The sequence below is a fragment of the Babylonia areolata genome, chromosome 16 (genome assembly GCF_041734735.1).
Source record: "Babylonia areolata isolate BAREFJ2019XMU chromosome 16, ASM4173473v1, whole genome shotgun sequence".
Taxonomy (NCBI): Eukaryota; Metazoa; Mollusca; class Gastropoda; order Neogastropoda; family Buccinidae; genus Babylonia; species Babylonia areolata.
Window position 1 is genome coordinate 20,001 of NC_134891.1, and position 17,500 is coordinate 37,500.

The 17,500-nt window shown below is 45.9% G+C and overlaps 1 protein-coding gene across 1 annotated transcript in view; it reads left to right on the forward strand.

Moving 5' to 3' along the window:
* The window catches only part of LOC143290711 (galactoside alpha-(1,2)-fucosyltransferase 2-like), a gene marked incomplete at its 5' end in the record, with an annotated part of 16,867 nt that extends 15,956 nt beyond the window's left edge, over positions 1-911 (forward strand). The window contains one exon of the mRNA XM_076600227.1: positions 1-911. This exon is cut by the window's left edge and continues 315 nt beyond it. Coding sequence (XP_076456342.1) covers positions 1-758 — 758 coding nt within the window.
* Between the last annotated feature and the right edge of the window lie 16,589 nt (positions 912-17,500).

The following is a 17,500-nucleotide window of genomic DNA, read 5'->3' on the forward strand; positions in this document are numbered from 1 at the left end:
CATCGGTTTTGGGTCTGGCCCTCCGACTGCACAGAGCCGCTGTGTATTCCCCCAGTCCTCTGCTGGCTTCAGTTCTGCAGTACCCGCCCCCAGCCGCCAGTGCGCAGCAGTGGGAGCGGTGCCAGACAGCCCGTGTCCTGAGGGAAAAAGGATGCTGCCACTTCCAGAAAGTCTTCCTGCAGCTGGATCCTCGGAAAGACTACCACGTGGGCAAGCACCTGCAGTCGTGGAAATATTTTGAAGGAGTGGAAGCAGAAGTGAGGCGGGCAGTCTTGTTCAAAGAGAGCGTGCTGGGGCAAGCGAAAAGAACAGTGGAGGAACTGAGAAGACGCTGTAACCAGACGTTGATAGGAGTGCACGTGCGGCGAGGTGACTTCCTCAAGCCGTTTTATGTCAGAAGAGGGTTCCGCACCGCACCTCCGGAGTATTACCTGACAGCCATGGACTATATGAGACAACGCTTTCGGAACGTGACGTTTCTCGTGTCTGTGGACAAAACTGACTGGTTTGTGCAAAACGTGACGCGGGCAAAGGACGTCACCATTTTGAAGCGTCAGAACTCTGTGGTGGACATGGCGTTGCTGGCATCACTGGATCACGTGATCATCTCCTCGGGGACGTACAGCTGGTGGGTGGGGTACCTGAACCAGGGTGTGACGCTGTACTGGAAGGACTTCATCGCCAATGGCACGCCATTAGGCAACTCTTTCAACCCTCGTGGCACCACTTACATCTACCCTGGGTGGATTCCTTTTTAACGTCTTTCAACCCTCATGGCACCACTTACATCTACCCTGGGTGGATTCCTTTTTAACGTCTTTCAACCCTCATGGCACCACTTACATCTACCCTGGGTGGATTCCTTTTTAACGTCTTTCAACCCTCATGGCACCACTTACATCTACCCTGGGTGGATTCCTTTTTAACGTCTTTCAACCCTCGTGGCACCACGTACATCTACCCTGGGTGGATTCCTTTTTAACGTCTTTCAATCCTCATGGCACCACTTACATCTACCCTGGGTGGATTCCTTTTTAACGTCTTTCAACCCTCATGGCACCACTTACATCTACCCTGGGTGGATTCCTTTTTAACGTCTTTCAACCCTCGTGGCACCACTTACATCAAGACTGGAGCTGCCTTTGTGTAATCATGACTGGAGCTGCCATAGTGTAACCATGACTGGAGCTACCATAGTGTAACCATGACTGGAGCTGCCATAGTGTAACCATGACTGGAGCTACCATAGTGTAACCATGACTGGAGCTGCCTTTGTGTAACCATGACTGGAGCTGCCTTTGTGTAACCATGACTGGAGCTGCCATAGTGTAACCATGACTGGAGCTACCATAGTGTAACCATGACTGGAGCTGCCATAGTGTAACCAAGACTGGAGCTGCCTTTGTGTAACCATGACTGGAGCTGCCTTTGTGTAACCATGACTGGAGCTGCCATAGTGTAACCATGACTGGAGCTACCATAGTGTAACCATAACTGGAGCTGCCATAGTGTAACCAAGACTGGAGCTGCCTTTGTGTAACCATTGTGCGGTGGTGTGGTGCGGTGTGGTGTGGTGTGGTGTGGTGTGGTGTCCATGACAAACTGGTGCCTGTGGTGTGGTGTGGTGCGGTGTGGTGTGGCGTGGTGTGGTGTGGTGTGGTGTGGTGTCCATGACTAACTGGTGTGGTGTGGTGTGATGCGGTGTGGTGTGGCGTGGTGTGGTGTGGTGCGGTGTGGTGTGGTGTGGTGCGGTGTGGTGTGGCGTGGTGTGGTGTGGTGCGGTGTGGTGTGGTGTGGTGCGGTGTGGTGTGGCGTGGTGTGGTGTGGTGTCCATGACTAACTGGTGTGGTGTGGTGTGGTGTGGTGTCCATGACTAACTGGTGTGGTGTGGTGTGGTGTGGTGTGGTGTGGTGCGGTGTGGTGCGGTGTGGTTTGGTGTGGGGTGGTGTGGGATGGTGTGGTGTGGGGTGGTGTGGTGTGGTGTCCATGACTGACTGGTGTGGTGTGGTGTGGTGTGGTGTGGCGTGGTGTGGTGTGGTGTGGTGTGGTGTCCATGACTGACTGGTGTGGTGTGGTGTGGTGTGGTGTGGTGTCCATGACTGACTGGTGTGGTGTGGTGTGGTGTGGTGTCCATGGCTGACTGGTGTGGTGTGGTGTCCATGACTGACTGGTGTGGTGTGGTGTGGTGTGGTGTCCATGACTGACTGGTGTGGTGTGGTGTGGTGTGGTGTGGTGTCCATGACTGACTGGTGTGGTGTGGTGTGGTGTGGTGTGGTGTGGTGTCCATGACTGACTGGTGTGGTGTGGTGTGGTGTGGTGTGGCGTGGTGTCCATGACTGACTGGTGTGGTGTGGTGTGGTGTGGTGGTGTGGTGTGGTGTGGTGTGGTGTCCATGACTGACTGGTGTGGTGTGGTGTGGTGTGGTGTGGTGTGGTGTCCATGACTGACTGGTGTGGTGTGGTGTGGTGTGGTGTGGTGTGGTGTGGTGTGGTGTGGTGTCCATGACTGACTGGTGTGGTGTGGTGTGGTGTCCATGGCTGACTGGTGTGGTGTGGTGTCCATGACTGACTGGTGTGGTGTGGTGTGGTGTGGTGTGGTGTGGTGTCCATGACTGATTGGTGTGTAGTGGTGTGGTGTGGTGTGGTGTGGTGTGGTGTCCATGACTGACTGGTGTGGTGTGGTGTGGTGTCCATGGCTGACTGGTGTGGTGTGGTGTCCATGACTGACTGGTGTGGTGTGGTGTGGTGTGGTGTGGTGTCCATGACTGACTGGTGTGGTGTGGTGTGGTGTGGTGTCCATGGCTGACTGGTGTGGTGTGGTGTCCATGACTGACTGGTGTGGTGTGGTGTGGTGTGGTGTGGTGTCCATGACTGACTGGTGTGGTGTGGTGTTCATGACTGACTGGTGTGGTGTGGTGTGGTGTGGTGTTCATGACTGACTGGTGTGGTGTGGTGTGGTGTGGTGTGGTGTCCATGACTGACTGGTGTGGTGTGGTGTGGTGTGGTGTGGTGTGGTGTGGTGTGGTGTGGTGTGGTGTGGTGTGGTGTGGTGTCCATGACTGACTGGTGTGGTATGGCGTGGTGTGGTGTGGTGTGGTGTGGTGTGGCGTGGTGTGGTATGGTGTGGTGTGGCGTGGTGTGGTGTGGTGTGGCGTCCATGACTGACTGGTGTGGTGTGGTGTGGCGTGGTGTGGTGTGGTGTGGTGTGGTGTGGTGTGGTGTGGTGTGGTGTGGTGTGGTGTGGTGTGGCATGGTGTGGTGTCCATGACTCATGTGCTGAGCTGTGCTGCGCTGTGCTGTGCTGTGCTGAGCTGTGCTGAGCTGTGGCGTCTGTGCTGTGCTGTGCTGTGCTGTGTTGTGCTGTGCTGTGCTGTGCTGTGCTGTGCTGTGCTGTGCTGTGCTGTGCTGTGCTGTGCTGTCCATGTCTTTACATGACTGACTGTCCTTTCCTTCACTATTCACCGACAGGTTTGTCATCGAGATCTTTCACAAAGCACAGACACACAGACAGCACAGACCACAGACACACAGACCATAGACCAGACAGCACAGAACACGGGCAAAGAGACAGAACAGACCACAGACCAGACTGCACAGACCACGGGCACACAGACAGCACAGACCACAGGCACACAGACCAGACTGCACAGACCACGGGCACACAGACAGCACAGACCACAGGCACACAGACTGCACAGACCACAGGCACATAGACAGCACAGTCCACATGCACACAGACCACAAGCACACAGACAGCACAGACCACAGGCATACACACAGCACAGTACAGACAGCACTGACCACAGGCACACAGACCACAAACACACAGACAGCACTGACCACAGGCACACAGACCACAAACACATAGACAGCACAGTCCACATGCACACAGACCACAAGCACACAGACAGCACAGACCACAGTTACACAGACGGCACAGACCACAGGCACACAGACCACAGGCACATAGACAGCACAGACCACAGGCACACAGACATCACAGACCACAGGCACACAGACAGCACAGACCACAGGCACACAGACAGCACAGACTACAGACAGCACAGACCACAGGCACACAGACATCACAGACCACAGGTACACAGACAGCACAGACCACAGGCACACAGACATCACAGACCACAGGTACACAGACATCACAGACCACAGGCACACAGACCACAGGCACACAGACAGCACAGACTACAGACAGCACAGACCACATACAGCACAGACCACAGGCACACAGACCACAGGCACACAGACACACAGACTGCACAGACCACAGGCACACAGACCACAGGCACACAGACATCACAGACCACAGGTACACAGACAGCACAGACCACAGGCACACAGACAGCACAGACCACATACAGCACAGACCACAGGCACACAGACACACAGACTGCACAGACCACAGGCACACAGACAGCACAGACCACATACAGCACAGACCACAGGCACACAGACAGCACAGACCACAGACAGCACAGACCACAGACACACAGGCACACAGACAGCACAGACCACAGGCACACAGACTGCACAGACCACAGACACACAGATAACAGGCACACAGACAGCACAGACCACATACAGCACAGACCACAGGCACACAGACAGCACAGACTACATACAGCACAGACTACAGAGACCACAGGCACACAGACAGCACAGACCACAGGCACACAGACAGCACAGACCACAGACAGTACAGACCACAGGCACACAGACTGCACAGACCACAAGCAAAGAGATAGGCAAAGAGAAAGCACAGCCAGTTTCTGTTTCAGTTTTAAGGAAGTGTCAAAGCAAGCAGACTGATCCCTATAAGTTTCACCACATCTATCCCTTCCCTACCGCCGCCCCCGCTGTCTCCCCCCCTCCACACCCCCCCCCCCCCCCCAAAAAAAAAAAGATATATATATATATATATATAAAGAACATATTGTATATGAATGATATTCGCATTCAGCCAACGCGATGATGAGGCCTTAACAGCCTGTCCTCAGTGCGAAACATTAACAGATGATGATAACAACCCGCCTTTGCCAACACAGGCGCCCACACTGAACTAGCGTGTAAATGCACGCGCGCGCGCGCACACACACACACACACACACACACACACACACACACACACACTTATTCCTTTTCTACACACACACACAGACACACACACACACACACATTCCCCAGCTCCCAGAACACACACACACACACACACACACACACACACACACACTTATTCCTCTTCTACAGAAACACACACACACACACACACACACACACACACACACACACACACACATATCCCCCCTCCCTCCCCCCGTGTCCGACAGATGGGTAGGCAGACAGGTCATCTGCTGATGTGGGTCCTCCTGTGGGAGTGAGGACCAGTTCATGAGGGACAAGGTCGTCCACAGACACTGCACGGAATGGAGTCCTGCAAGGACGGGCCCCGTTTTTTTCGATTCTTCTTTTCCTGGATGGCGGCTGCTCTGTTGCGCTCGAATGTCTTTGTGCCCTGGGTACACCGTCGCTTCTACTGTGTTCTTATAAGGGCGACATCTTCCCAGGAGGCAGTGTCGACGTTGCAGCTTCTGAGGTTGGCTTTCAAGGTGTCTTTGTATCTCTTGAGAGGCCTTCCTTGGTCACGCTGTCCTTCCTTCAGTTGTCCATAGAGCAGCATCTTTGGAATTCCGCTGTTCTCCATACGGACAACGTGTCCTGTCCATCGGAGCTGGGTTTTGATGAGTATACACTCAATGCTGGGTAGGCCACACTTCTTCAGAACCTGCAGGAGCAAATTAGTACATGACTTGAATTACACTGCTTGTGGCACATTTACAGCTTGTTTTTTGGGTGGGGAGAAAAAGAAGAGAAAAAGAAGAAAAAATAAAGAAAAATGGTCACAGTTAATTTGATGTAACAATGATCAACGCACCTGATACGCATGAACCAAAAACGTTGATGAACGAAATCAAATGAAAATTGCAATTTAAAGCTTTTGGGGCTGCCAGTCCGCCATACGGTGGCTGCACGCGCCACCAAGTCATTCTTCCTTCAGTGTCCACCGTCCTTCTCTCCCCCTCGCCACCCGCTTCCTCCTTCCCCTTCCATCTCTCCAATCCCCCCCCCCCCCCCGCCCTCCCCCCCCACACACACCCCACCCTCCCCACCTCACCCCGTCACCCACCCACTCGCCGTGGTAGGTGAAAGCGGCGGAGACAGAGCGATCTTCCGCTGACTCGATTCCACACCTGAGCCCACCTTTGTCAAAGCCTTTGCAGACTACCTGCGGACAAAGCCAGGGCAGCGTTACCGCAACTTTCTCTGTCATTGTATTGACAGCCCAGGTGAGTTGACTTTCTGTCATTGTGCTGACAGCCCAGGTGAGTTGACTTTCTGTCATTGTGCTGACAGCCCAGGTGAGTTGACTTTCTCTGTCATTGTGTTGACAGCCCAGGTGAGTTGACTTTCTGTCATTGTGCTGACAGCCCAGGTGAGTTGACTTTCTGTCATTGTGCTGACAGCCCAGGTGAGTTGACTTTCTCTGTCATTGTGTTGACAGCCCAGGTGAGTTGACTTTCTGTCATTGTGCTGGCAGCCCAGGTGAGTTGACTTTCTGTCATTGTGCTGACAGCCTAGGTGAGTTGACTTTCTCTGTCATTGTGTTGACAGCCCAGGTGAGTTGACTTTCTGTCATTGTGCTGAAAGCCCAGGTGAGTTGACTTTCTGTCATTGTGTTGACAGCCCAGGTGAGTTGACTTCCTGAAAGAAAGGTGCATGTTCAGCTTAAATGTCCAAATATGGTGAAACCAGAAAAGACTTAATTCCTGATAGATATCACAAACATCCCTCTATGTTAAAATCTGTATTACTATGGTTGCGGGAAGGAAACCAATACTGATGACTGTTGCGATTTTCGTGCACAAAGCTCTTGTCATTAGGAAACAGAATATACATAAAGCTCATGTCATTAGGAAGCAGAGTATACATAAAGCTCGTGTCATTAGGAAACAGAATATACATAAAGCTCATGTCATTAGGAAACAGAATATACATAAAGCTCTTGTCATTAGGAAACAGAATATACATAAAGCTCTTGTCATTAGGAAACAGAATATACATAAAGCTCTTGTCATTAGGAAACAGAATATACATAAAGCTTTTGTCATCAGGAAACAGAGTATACATAAAGCTCGTGTCATTAGGAAACAGAATATACATAAAGCTTTTGTCATTAGGAAACAGAGTATACATAAAGCTCGTGTCATTAGGAAACAGAGTATACATAAAGCTCATGTCATTAGGAAACAGAGTATACATAAAGCTCGTGTCATTAGGAAACAGAATATACACAGAGCTCTTGTTATTAGGAAACAGAGTATACATAAAGCTTTTGTTATCAGGAAGCAGAGTATACACACAGCACTTGTCATTAGGAAGCAGATTATACATTAGGAAACAGAATATACACAGAGCTCTTGTTATTAGGAAACAGAGTATACATAAAGCTTTTGTTATCAGGAAGCAGAGTATACACACAGCACTTGTCATTAGGAAGCAGATTATACACACTCTTGTCATTAGGAAGCAGATTATACACACTCTTGTCATTAGGAAGCAGATTATACACACTCTTGTCATTAGGAAGCAGATTATACACACTCTTGTCATTAGGAAGCAGTGTATAAGTTTGTGATTCTTTCTGAATAAGTAATGTGTACAAGGTCTCTACAGTCAAACCATGTGACTTCTCTCTCTCTCTCTCTCTCTCTCTCTCTCTCTCTCTCTCTCTCTGTCTGTCTATGTCTGTCTGTGTCTCTGTCTGTGTCTCTGGCTCGGTCTCTCTGTGAATGTTTGTCTGTCTGTCTCTCTAACTCTGTCTGCCTCTGTCTCTGTCTCTGTCTCTGTCTCTGTCTCTCTCTCTCTCTCTCTCTCTCATAATAATAATAATGGTATTTATATAGCGCTGAATCTTGTGCATAGACAAATCAAAGCGCTTTCGCACCAGTCATTCACACGCATGTATAACTCAAAAACTGGAGAAACTGGAGACAAGGAAGAGGCAGGGAAGGGAGGCTATTTTGGGAAGAGGTGGGTTTTACGCCAGACTTGAAAGAGCTGAGTGTGGAGACTTGACGAAGCGAAAGAGGAAGTTCATTCCAATTGCAAGGTTCAAAGACAGAGAAGGAACGGCGGCCAACAGTCGAGTGTTTGAATCTGGGTATGCGTAAACAGAGTGGATCCGAAGCCGATCTCTCTCTCTCTCTCTCTCTCTCTCTCTCTCTCTCTCTCTCTCTCTCTCTCTCTCTCTCTCTTTCATACCAGAGCGTTGAATCAGTGACCCAGCCTCCAAGAAAGTCAAGAACGGATTTCCAGTTGACCTGAGTGTTGTTCAGGGAGAGAACTTTTAACGATTAAGCTGCCAGAGTTTTCTTTCCCTGGGACAGACAGGCACAAACGGTATCATGTCGGGATAAGGCGCAATGCTTCCAGTGACCCCTTGTTTCTCTTCCGTGTTCGTGTGCTGAACCCCCAACCTTCCATTGTATTGTATTGTATTGATTGTATTGTATTGATTATATTGTATTGATTGTATTTGTATTGTATTGATTATATTGTATTGTATTGTATTGATAGTATGGTATTGTATTAATTGTATTGTGTTGATTTATGGTATTGATTGTATTGTATTGATTGTATTGTATTGATTGTATTTTATTGATTATATTGTATTGTATTGATAGTATGGTATTGTATTAATTGTATTGTATTGATTGCATGGTATTGTGTTGATTGTATTGTATTGATGGTATTGTATTGATTGTATGGTATTGTATTGATTGTATGGTATTGACTGTATTGTGCTGTATTGATTGTAGGGTGTTGTATTGTATTGATTGTATTGTATTGTATTGATTTGATTTTATTGTATTGATTGTATGGTATTGTATTGATTGTATGGTATTGATTGTATTGTATTGATTGCATTCTATTGTATTGATATGATTTTATTGTATTATATTGATTGTATTGGATTGGATTGATTGTTTTGATTGTATTGTATTTGTTGTATTGTATTGTACTGGATTGTATTGTATTGATTGATTGTATTGTATTGTATTGTATTGTACTGATTGTATTGTATTGTATGTATTGTATTACTCTTTTGTCACAACAGATTTCTCTGTGTGAAATTCGGGCTGCTCTTCCCGGGGAGAGCGCGTCGCTACACTGAGAGCACCACCCTTTTCTTCGACATGCAAGTGTATTTGTTTTCCTATGAAAGCGGGTTTTTCTACAGATTTTTGCCACGCACAACACTTTTTCTTTGCCGTTTTCTTTGGGTTCTGTGATGTGCGCTCAGTGCATGCTGCACACATTGCGCTCAGAGATTCTCTCGCTTCCTACGTGAACGCGTTACCACTAGGCCCACGCCCCACCCCGACAGATGTTATAAACAGGCTGTATACTAGTCAGTCAAAGAGAAAGGCAAACAGTTAAGAAGAAGAACTGTCCCTTGAAACTTCCCTTTTTGTGTGGGAGGGGACGGGGGGGGGGGGGGGGGACAGGAGCGGGAGAGGCAGACCTTCAGCCTCACTTTCTCATGAAGGCGTCACTGCGTTTGGATAAATCCATATACGCCACACCACATTTTGTAGGCAGATGCCTGGCTGACAGCATAAACACACACTCTAGTGAGGCCTCGAATGCACGAATTCATGCAGATATACGTGTGTACCTCCCAGAGCAGATGTCTTCTGAAGGATTTTGCCAGAGAACAACACTGACTTGTTGCCATGGGTTCTTTTCCAGTGTACGGAGTGTGTGCAGCACTAGGAGACGCAGAGAGGTGGGAGTGTTTGGATGTTTATCTGAATTCCTCATGAACCTGCATGTCCTCAGGAGTGTGTGTGTGTGTGTGTGTGTGTGTGTGTGTGTGTGTGTGTTTCTCTCTGTCTACCTGTACATCTACGTACCTGTCTTACAATATTATTCATTTGTTCTATCTGTCCTGTATCTTTCTGTGTAACTATAGCACACACACACACACACACACACACACACACACACACACACACACGTACGCACGCACGCACGCACGCACGCACACACACGAAAAAAAAACCTCGCGCAAGAGAGAGAGAGAGAAACACACAGAGACAGATAGGAACAGAGACACAGATAGAGACAGACAGAGAGAGACAGAGACAGAGAGACTCAAAGAGAGAAGTAAACCGTGTAAGCTAGAGAGGGATCGATTTCTGATTTTTTTTTCATTGCGGTCGCTGTTGCCAACGCCCATGTTTCTGTGGAGACAAAGAACTCTGTCATCTGTGCTTGACGCTGTGGTTGGCATTCAGAAAATGTCGTGTCATCCAGCTGTCTGATCGATGCGGGGAAAGGTGTGTGTGTGTGTGTGTGTGTGTGTTAGAAGGGGATGGGAGAGGGTCAGGGGAGGGGGGCGGGCGGTGGAAGTAATTTTGGGTGTTATAAGGATGATGGTAACCGGGTGGAGTGGAGGGTGGAGGGGGTAGTTGTGGTGAAGAGGCTGAATCTATACACCTTTCTTCTTCTTCTTCTCCTGCAGAAAAGAAAGAAAATGACGAATGACCTATGTTGTTGTTTTTAACTGATAGCGCATCTATATCTGTCTGCCTCTGATTCTTGCTCTCTGTCTGTCTCTGTCTCTGTTTCTTGTTCTCCCTTCTCTTCCTCTTTGTCTGTCTCTCTTTCTCTGTCTCTGTCTCAGTCTTTATCTCAGTCTCTCGGCCCTTTCTCCTTGGAGACCTGTCTTTCTCCTTGGAGATATGTCTTTCTCCTTGGAGATCTAAATTGGAGATCTGTCTTTCTCCTTGGAGATCTAAATTGGAGATCTGTATTTCTCCTTGGAGACCCGTATTTCTTCTTGGAGATCTGTCTTTCTCCTTGGAGACCTGACTTTCTTCTTGGAGATCTGTCGTTCTCATTGGAGATCTGTCTTTCTTCTTGGAGATCTGTCGTTCTCATTGGAGATCTGTCTTTCTCATTGGAGATCTGTCTTTCTCATTGGAGATCTGTCTTTCTCCTTGGAGACCTGACTTTCTCATTGGAGATCTGTCTTTCTTCTTGGAGATCTCTCTTTCTCCTTGGGGATCTGTCTTTCTCCTTGGAGACCTGACTTTCTTCTTGGAGATCTGTCTTTCTCATTGGAGAGCTGTCTTTCTCCTTGGAGACCTGACTTTCTTCTTGGAGATCTGTCTTTCTCATTGGAGATCTGTCTTTCTCATTGGAGATCTGTATTTCTCCTTGGAGAGCTGTCTTTCTCCTTGGAGACCTGACTTTCTTCTTGGAGATCTGTCTTTCTCCTTGGAGAGCTGTCTTTCTCCTTGGAGATCTGTATTTCTCCTTGGAGATCTGTATTTCTCCTTGGAGAGCTGTCTTTCTTCTTGGAGATCTGTCTTTCTCATTGGAGAGCTGTCTTTCTCCTTGGAGAGCTGTCTTTCTCCTTGGAGATCTGTCTTTCTTCTTGGAGAGCTGTCTTTCTCCTTGGAGATCTGTCTTTCTCCTTGGAGAGCTGTCTTCTCCTTGGAGAGCTGTCTTTCTCCTTAAAGATCTGTCTTTCTTCTTGGAGAGCTGTCTTTCTCCTTGGAGACCTGACTTTCTTCTTGGAGATCTGTCTTTCTCCTTGGAGAGCTGTCTTTCTCATTGGAGATCTGTCTTTCTCCTTGGAGAGCTGTCTTTCTTCTTGGAGAGCTGTCTTTCTCCTTGGAGACCTGACTTTCTTCTTGGAGATCTGTCTTTCTCCTTGGAGATCTGTCTTTCTTCTTGGAGATCTGTCTTTCTCCTTGGAGACCTGACTTTCTTCTTGGAGATCTGTCTTTCTCCTTGGAGATCTGTATTTCTCCTTGGAGATCTGTCTTTCTCCTTGGAGATCTGTCTTTCTTCTTGGAGAGCTGTCTTTCTTCTTGGAGATCTGCCTTTCTCCTTGGAGATCTGTCTTTCTCCTTGGAGAGCTGTATTTCTTCTTGGAGAGCTGTCTTTCTCCTTGGAGACCTGACTTTCTTCTTGGAGATCTGTCTTTCTCCTTGGAGATCTGTCTTTCTCCTTGGAGAGCTGTCTTTCTCCTTGGAGAGCTGTCTTTCTCCTTGGAGATCTGTCTTTCTCCTTGGAGAGCTGTCTTTCTCCTTGGAGAGCTGTCTTTCTCCTTGGAGATCTGTCTTTCTCCTTGGAGATCTGTCTTTCTCCTTGGAGATCTGTCTTTCTCCTTGGAGATCTGTCTTTCTCCTTGGAGATCTGTATTTCAACCGAACTAGGTGAATATTTTACACACTCAACTGCAAAGGCTAAATGTATTGGATGTTGATTTGTTTTCACAATAAAGACGAGTTTTTCCTACATCCTTATTTAAAAGTTTCTATCGAGCAAGTATGAACTGATTCACCTGCTACATATGTCTCTTGTAAATCACTCAACATTGTACAATGGGTTTTACATAGATATCTAACAGCTTGATAACTCAGAATTATATCACAGAACTTGTTCGTGATACAAAGTACAAGTGTTTTTTGGGTTGTTGTTTTTTTGTTTCTTTGTTTGTTTGTTGTTGTTGTTTTAATATAATTCTGACATCTTCTATGCATGCTCAACAAAACTGAAAAACTATTCCCAAATGTTTGGAAACTTTGACGACGAACTGTGTCATTTCCTCATCATGTCATCATTTCCTCATTCAACAAGAACGTCTGTTATGAAGTACTGTATTATTTTTGATAAATTCAGCGTTATAGTGAAGACATACATCTGAAAATCAACATCAGCCAATGCACACACACACACACACACACACACACACTTAAGCATACACACACACACACACACACACACACACACACACACACACACACACACTTAAACATACACACACACACACACTTAAGCATACACACACACACACACACACACACACACACACACACACACACTTAAGCATACACACACATATACTCAAAGAGAGACACAGAGGATGGGGGGAGAGAGAGGAGAGAGAGAGACAAAGAAGAGAGAGAGAGAGAGAGAGAGAGAGAGAAGATGAGAAAGAGAGAGGAGAGTGAGAAGAGAGAGAGATAAAGACATGCAGGGAGTTTCAGTTTCAGTTTCAGTAGCTCAAGGAGGCGTCACTGCGTTCGGACAAATCCATATACGCCCCACCACATCTGCCAAGCAGATGCCTGACCAGCAGCGTAACCCAACGCGCTTAAATCAAAGTGGCCCACATGGGGGCATGGACATGGAGGGAGAGGAGGGAGAGACAGATAGAGACAGGGAGAGACACAGAGAGAGAAGGCGACCTACTTCTGAATGAGAGAGAGGGGAGAGAGAGAGGGGATAGAGACAGAGACAAAGAGGAGAGAGAGGAGGGAGAGACAGACAGAGAGAGAAGACAGGAGACAGAGAGAGAGACAGAGACAGAGTGAGAGAGAAGGCGACCTACCTCTGAATGAGGTGATGGTGAAACGTTCGTTCATTGACTGACCTGTGAGTGGTTGGTGACGATGAAATGTTCGTTCATTGACTGCCCCGGCAGTGGTGTAAGTGCTTGGTGACGTCATGACGTCGCTCCTGCCCTGCGCGTTTTTCCTCAACCGGAAGTCAATGAGGAAGTGATAGGGCATTGTGGGAGATGTGCTGCAGCGTGTTGTGGGACAGGTGCTGAGATTGATTCCGTGGTGCTGGATGGTTAGAGTCTGTGGAGAAGACGGTTAGTCTCCCCGTCTTTCTCTCTCTCTCTTTGTTTCTCTGTCTCTGTCTCTGTCTGTCTGTCTGTCTGCCTGTCTGTCTGTCTGTCTGTCTCTCTCTCTCTCTCTCTCTCTCTCTCTCTCTCTCTCTCTCTCTCCGTGCATCTCTGTCTCTCATTGCGCCTCTGAGCAGTCTCTCTCTCTCTCTGTATCTGTCTCTGTCTGTCTCTGACTCTTCATCTCTCTCTCCCACACCCCCACACTCCCTCTCTCTCACTCTCCCCCCTCTCTCTCTTCCATGAATTATAATGTATAACAATAGTGTTTCCATATTTTAATGATGCATTCTTTCTTTCATTTCCTTGCTGTTTTGTCATGTTTGTTCTCTCTTTCTGCTGTGGGTTTTTGTTGTTTATTTTGTCATTTCTCTCTTTCTGCGTGTTGGTTTTTGTTGTTGTTTGTTCTCTCTTTCTGCGTGTGGGTTTTTGCTGTTGTTTGTTTTGTCATGTTTGTTCTCTCTTTCTGCGTGTTGGTTTTTGTTGTTGTTTGTTCTCTCTTTCTGCGTGTTGGTTTTTGTTGTTGTTTGTTCTCTCTTTCTGCGTGTGGGTTTTTGTTGTTTGTTCTCTCTTTCTGCGTGTGGGTTTTTGTTGTTGTTTGTTCTCTCTTTCTGCGTGTGGGTTTTTGTTGTTGTTTGTTCTCTCTTTCTGCTGTGGGTTTTTGTTGTTGTTTGTTCTCTCTTTCTGCGTGTGGGTTTTTGTTGTTTGTTCTCTCTTTCTGCGTGTTGGTTTTTGTTGTTGTTTGTTCTCTCTTTCTGCGTGTGGGTTTTTGTTGTTGTTTGTTCTCTCTTTCTGCGTGTGGGTTTTTGTTGTTGTTTGTTCTCTCTTTCTGCTGTGGGTTTTTGTTGTTTATTTTGTCATTTCTCTCTTTCTGCGTGTTGGTTTTTGTTGTTGTTTGTTCTCTCTTTCTGCGTGTGGGTTTTTGTTGTTGTTTGTTCTCTCTTTCTGCGTGTGGGTTTTTGTTGTTGTTTGTTCTCTCTTTCTGCGTGTTGGTTTTTGTTGTTTGTTTTGTCATGTTTGTTCTCTCTTTCTGCGTGTGGGTTTTTGTTGTTGTTTGTTTTGTCATTTTTGTTCTGTCTTTCTGCATGTGGGTTTTTGTTGTTTGTTTTGTTTTTTCTCTCTTTCTGCGTGTGGGTTTTTGTTGTTTGTTTTGTTTTTTCTCTCTTTCTGCTTTTGGGTTTTTGTTGTTGTTTGTTTTGTTTTGTTTTTTGTTCTGTTGTCTCCCTTTCGAGAGCTAGATATAAACAAAAGAAAAACAACAATGTATTAGATTGATCATGGTATGGCATTGTATGATTCTTTATGACAAGGGACTATTCAGCCATCTGCGCATTCACAGATAGATTCATGAGCATCCTCCCCCCGACCACCCTCCCCCCATCCCCCAGCTGGATGACAACGATGGTCATCATCGATCTCGATGGACACACCATATGACAATGTATACTAGATAAACACAAAAGAAAAACAACAATGTATTAAATTGATCATGGTATGGCATTGTATGATTCTTTATGACAATGTATACTAGATAAACACAAAAGAAAAAAGACCATTGTGTTGTGTTATTCTTTGTGGCAATGTATTTCTCAACATGAAATTCAGACCGTTCCACCACTGTGAGACCAGTATCAGTATCAGTATCAGTACCAGTATCAGTATCAGTATCAGTACCAGTATCAGTACCAGTATCAGTATCAGTAGCTCAAGGAGGCGTCACTGCGTTCGGACAAATCCATATACGCCCCACCACATCTGCCAAGCAGATGCCTGACCAGCAGCAAATTCCAACGCACTTACTCAGGCCTTGAAAAAAAAAAGGAAAGAAAAAAAGAAAAAAAAGAAATAAATAAAATAAAATAAAATAACCAAAAAAGAGAATAAAATAAAAAGAAATAAGTAAATAAATAAATGAATAAATGAATAATAGATATATACATAAAAAAGGAACTAATAATACTAATAATAACAATATTTATAAGGCGCAAAAACTTGAAGAAGTCAACTGTAAGCGTACAAAAAATAAATAAATAAATACATACATACATATATATATAAGAAAATAAAAGATAGACCACGTGGCCATTGTGCAGCGCCTGCCATGTGTTTCCCTGTGAGCATGTTTGCTTTGTTTTCAAGGTAGACTTTTCTGCATACTTTGTCAAGCACAAGCCTTCTCTTGTCGTAAATTCTTTTACGTGCGCTAAGTGCAAACCGCACACAAGACCTCGGTTCATGGTCTTTCCAAATGACTGACACCCAAACCACCACTCATGGTCATGTTTGCTTATATACTGCCCTTCGAATATCTAATTCATTCATTCATGCATTATATATCTGTATGTCGGTCTATCTATCTGTTTACTTGTCTGGCTGGCTGTCTGTCTCTCTGTCTGTCTGGCTGACTGTCTGTCTGTCTGTCTGTCTGTCCATCTTAGATCTATCTACACACACACACACACACACACACACACACACACACACACTACCTATCTATCTATCTATCTATCTATCTATCTATCTGTCTATCTATCTATCTATCTATCTATCTATCTATCTATCTATCTATCTATCTTAGGGTGAAGCTGCGTGAAAAAGGATTTGGCTTTGTGTGCCTTAGCCAAGCGGTGGGGGATACAAAAGCTTTTATTCGTGCGCTTCGAGAAAGACTGGTTGACAGCAGATGGCAAAACTGGAATACACATATCCAAGGCAGTGACAGATTTGAGACTTTATCGACTTATCGTTAACTTACATAATTTTCCAACATGTAACAATGTGAACTGACCTTTGTTGTCAGTGTGAACTGACCTTTCTTCATGTAACAATGTGAACTGACCTTTGTTGTCAGTGTGAACTGACCTTTGTTGTCAGTGTGAACTGACCTTTGTTCATGTAACAATGTGAACTGACCTTTGTTGTCAATGTGAACTGACCTTTGTTCATGCAGCAATGTGAACTGACCTTTGTTGTCAATGTGAACTGACCTTTGTTCATGCAGCAATGTGAACTGACCTTTGTTGTCAATGTGAACTGACCTTTGTTGTCAATGTGAACTGACCTTTGCTCATGTAACAATGTGAACTGACCTTTGTTGTCAATGTGAACTGCACTTTGTTGTCAGTGTGAATTGCCCTTTGTTGTCAATGTGAATTGCCCTTTGTTGTCAATGTGAACTGACCTTTGTTCATGCAGCAATGTGAAGTGATCTTTTTAACAATGTGAACGGACTTTTGTTGTCAATGTGAACTGACCTTTGCTCATGTAAACAATGTGAACTGACTTTTGTTGTCAATGTGAACTGACCTTTGCTCATGTAACAATGTGAACTGACCTTTGTTGTCAGTGTGAACTGACCTTTGTTCATGTAACAATGTGAACTGACCTATGTTGTCAATGTGAACTGACCTTTGTTGTCAATGTGAACTGACCTTTGTTCATGTAACAATGTGAACTGACCTTTTTTGTCAATGTGAATGTCATGTAACAATGTGAACTGACCTTTTTTGTCAATGTGAACTGACCTTTGCTCATGTAACAATGTGAACTGACCTTTGTTGTCAATGTGAACTGACCTTTGTTGTCAATGTGAATTGACCTTTGTTCATGTAACAATGTGAACTGACCTTTGTTGTCTGAATTGACCTTTGTTGTCAATGTGAACTGACCTTTGTTGTCAATGTGAACTGACCTTTGTTGTCTGAATTGACCTTTG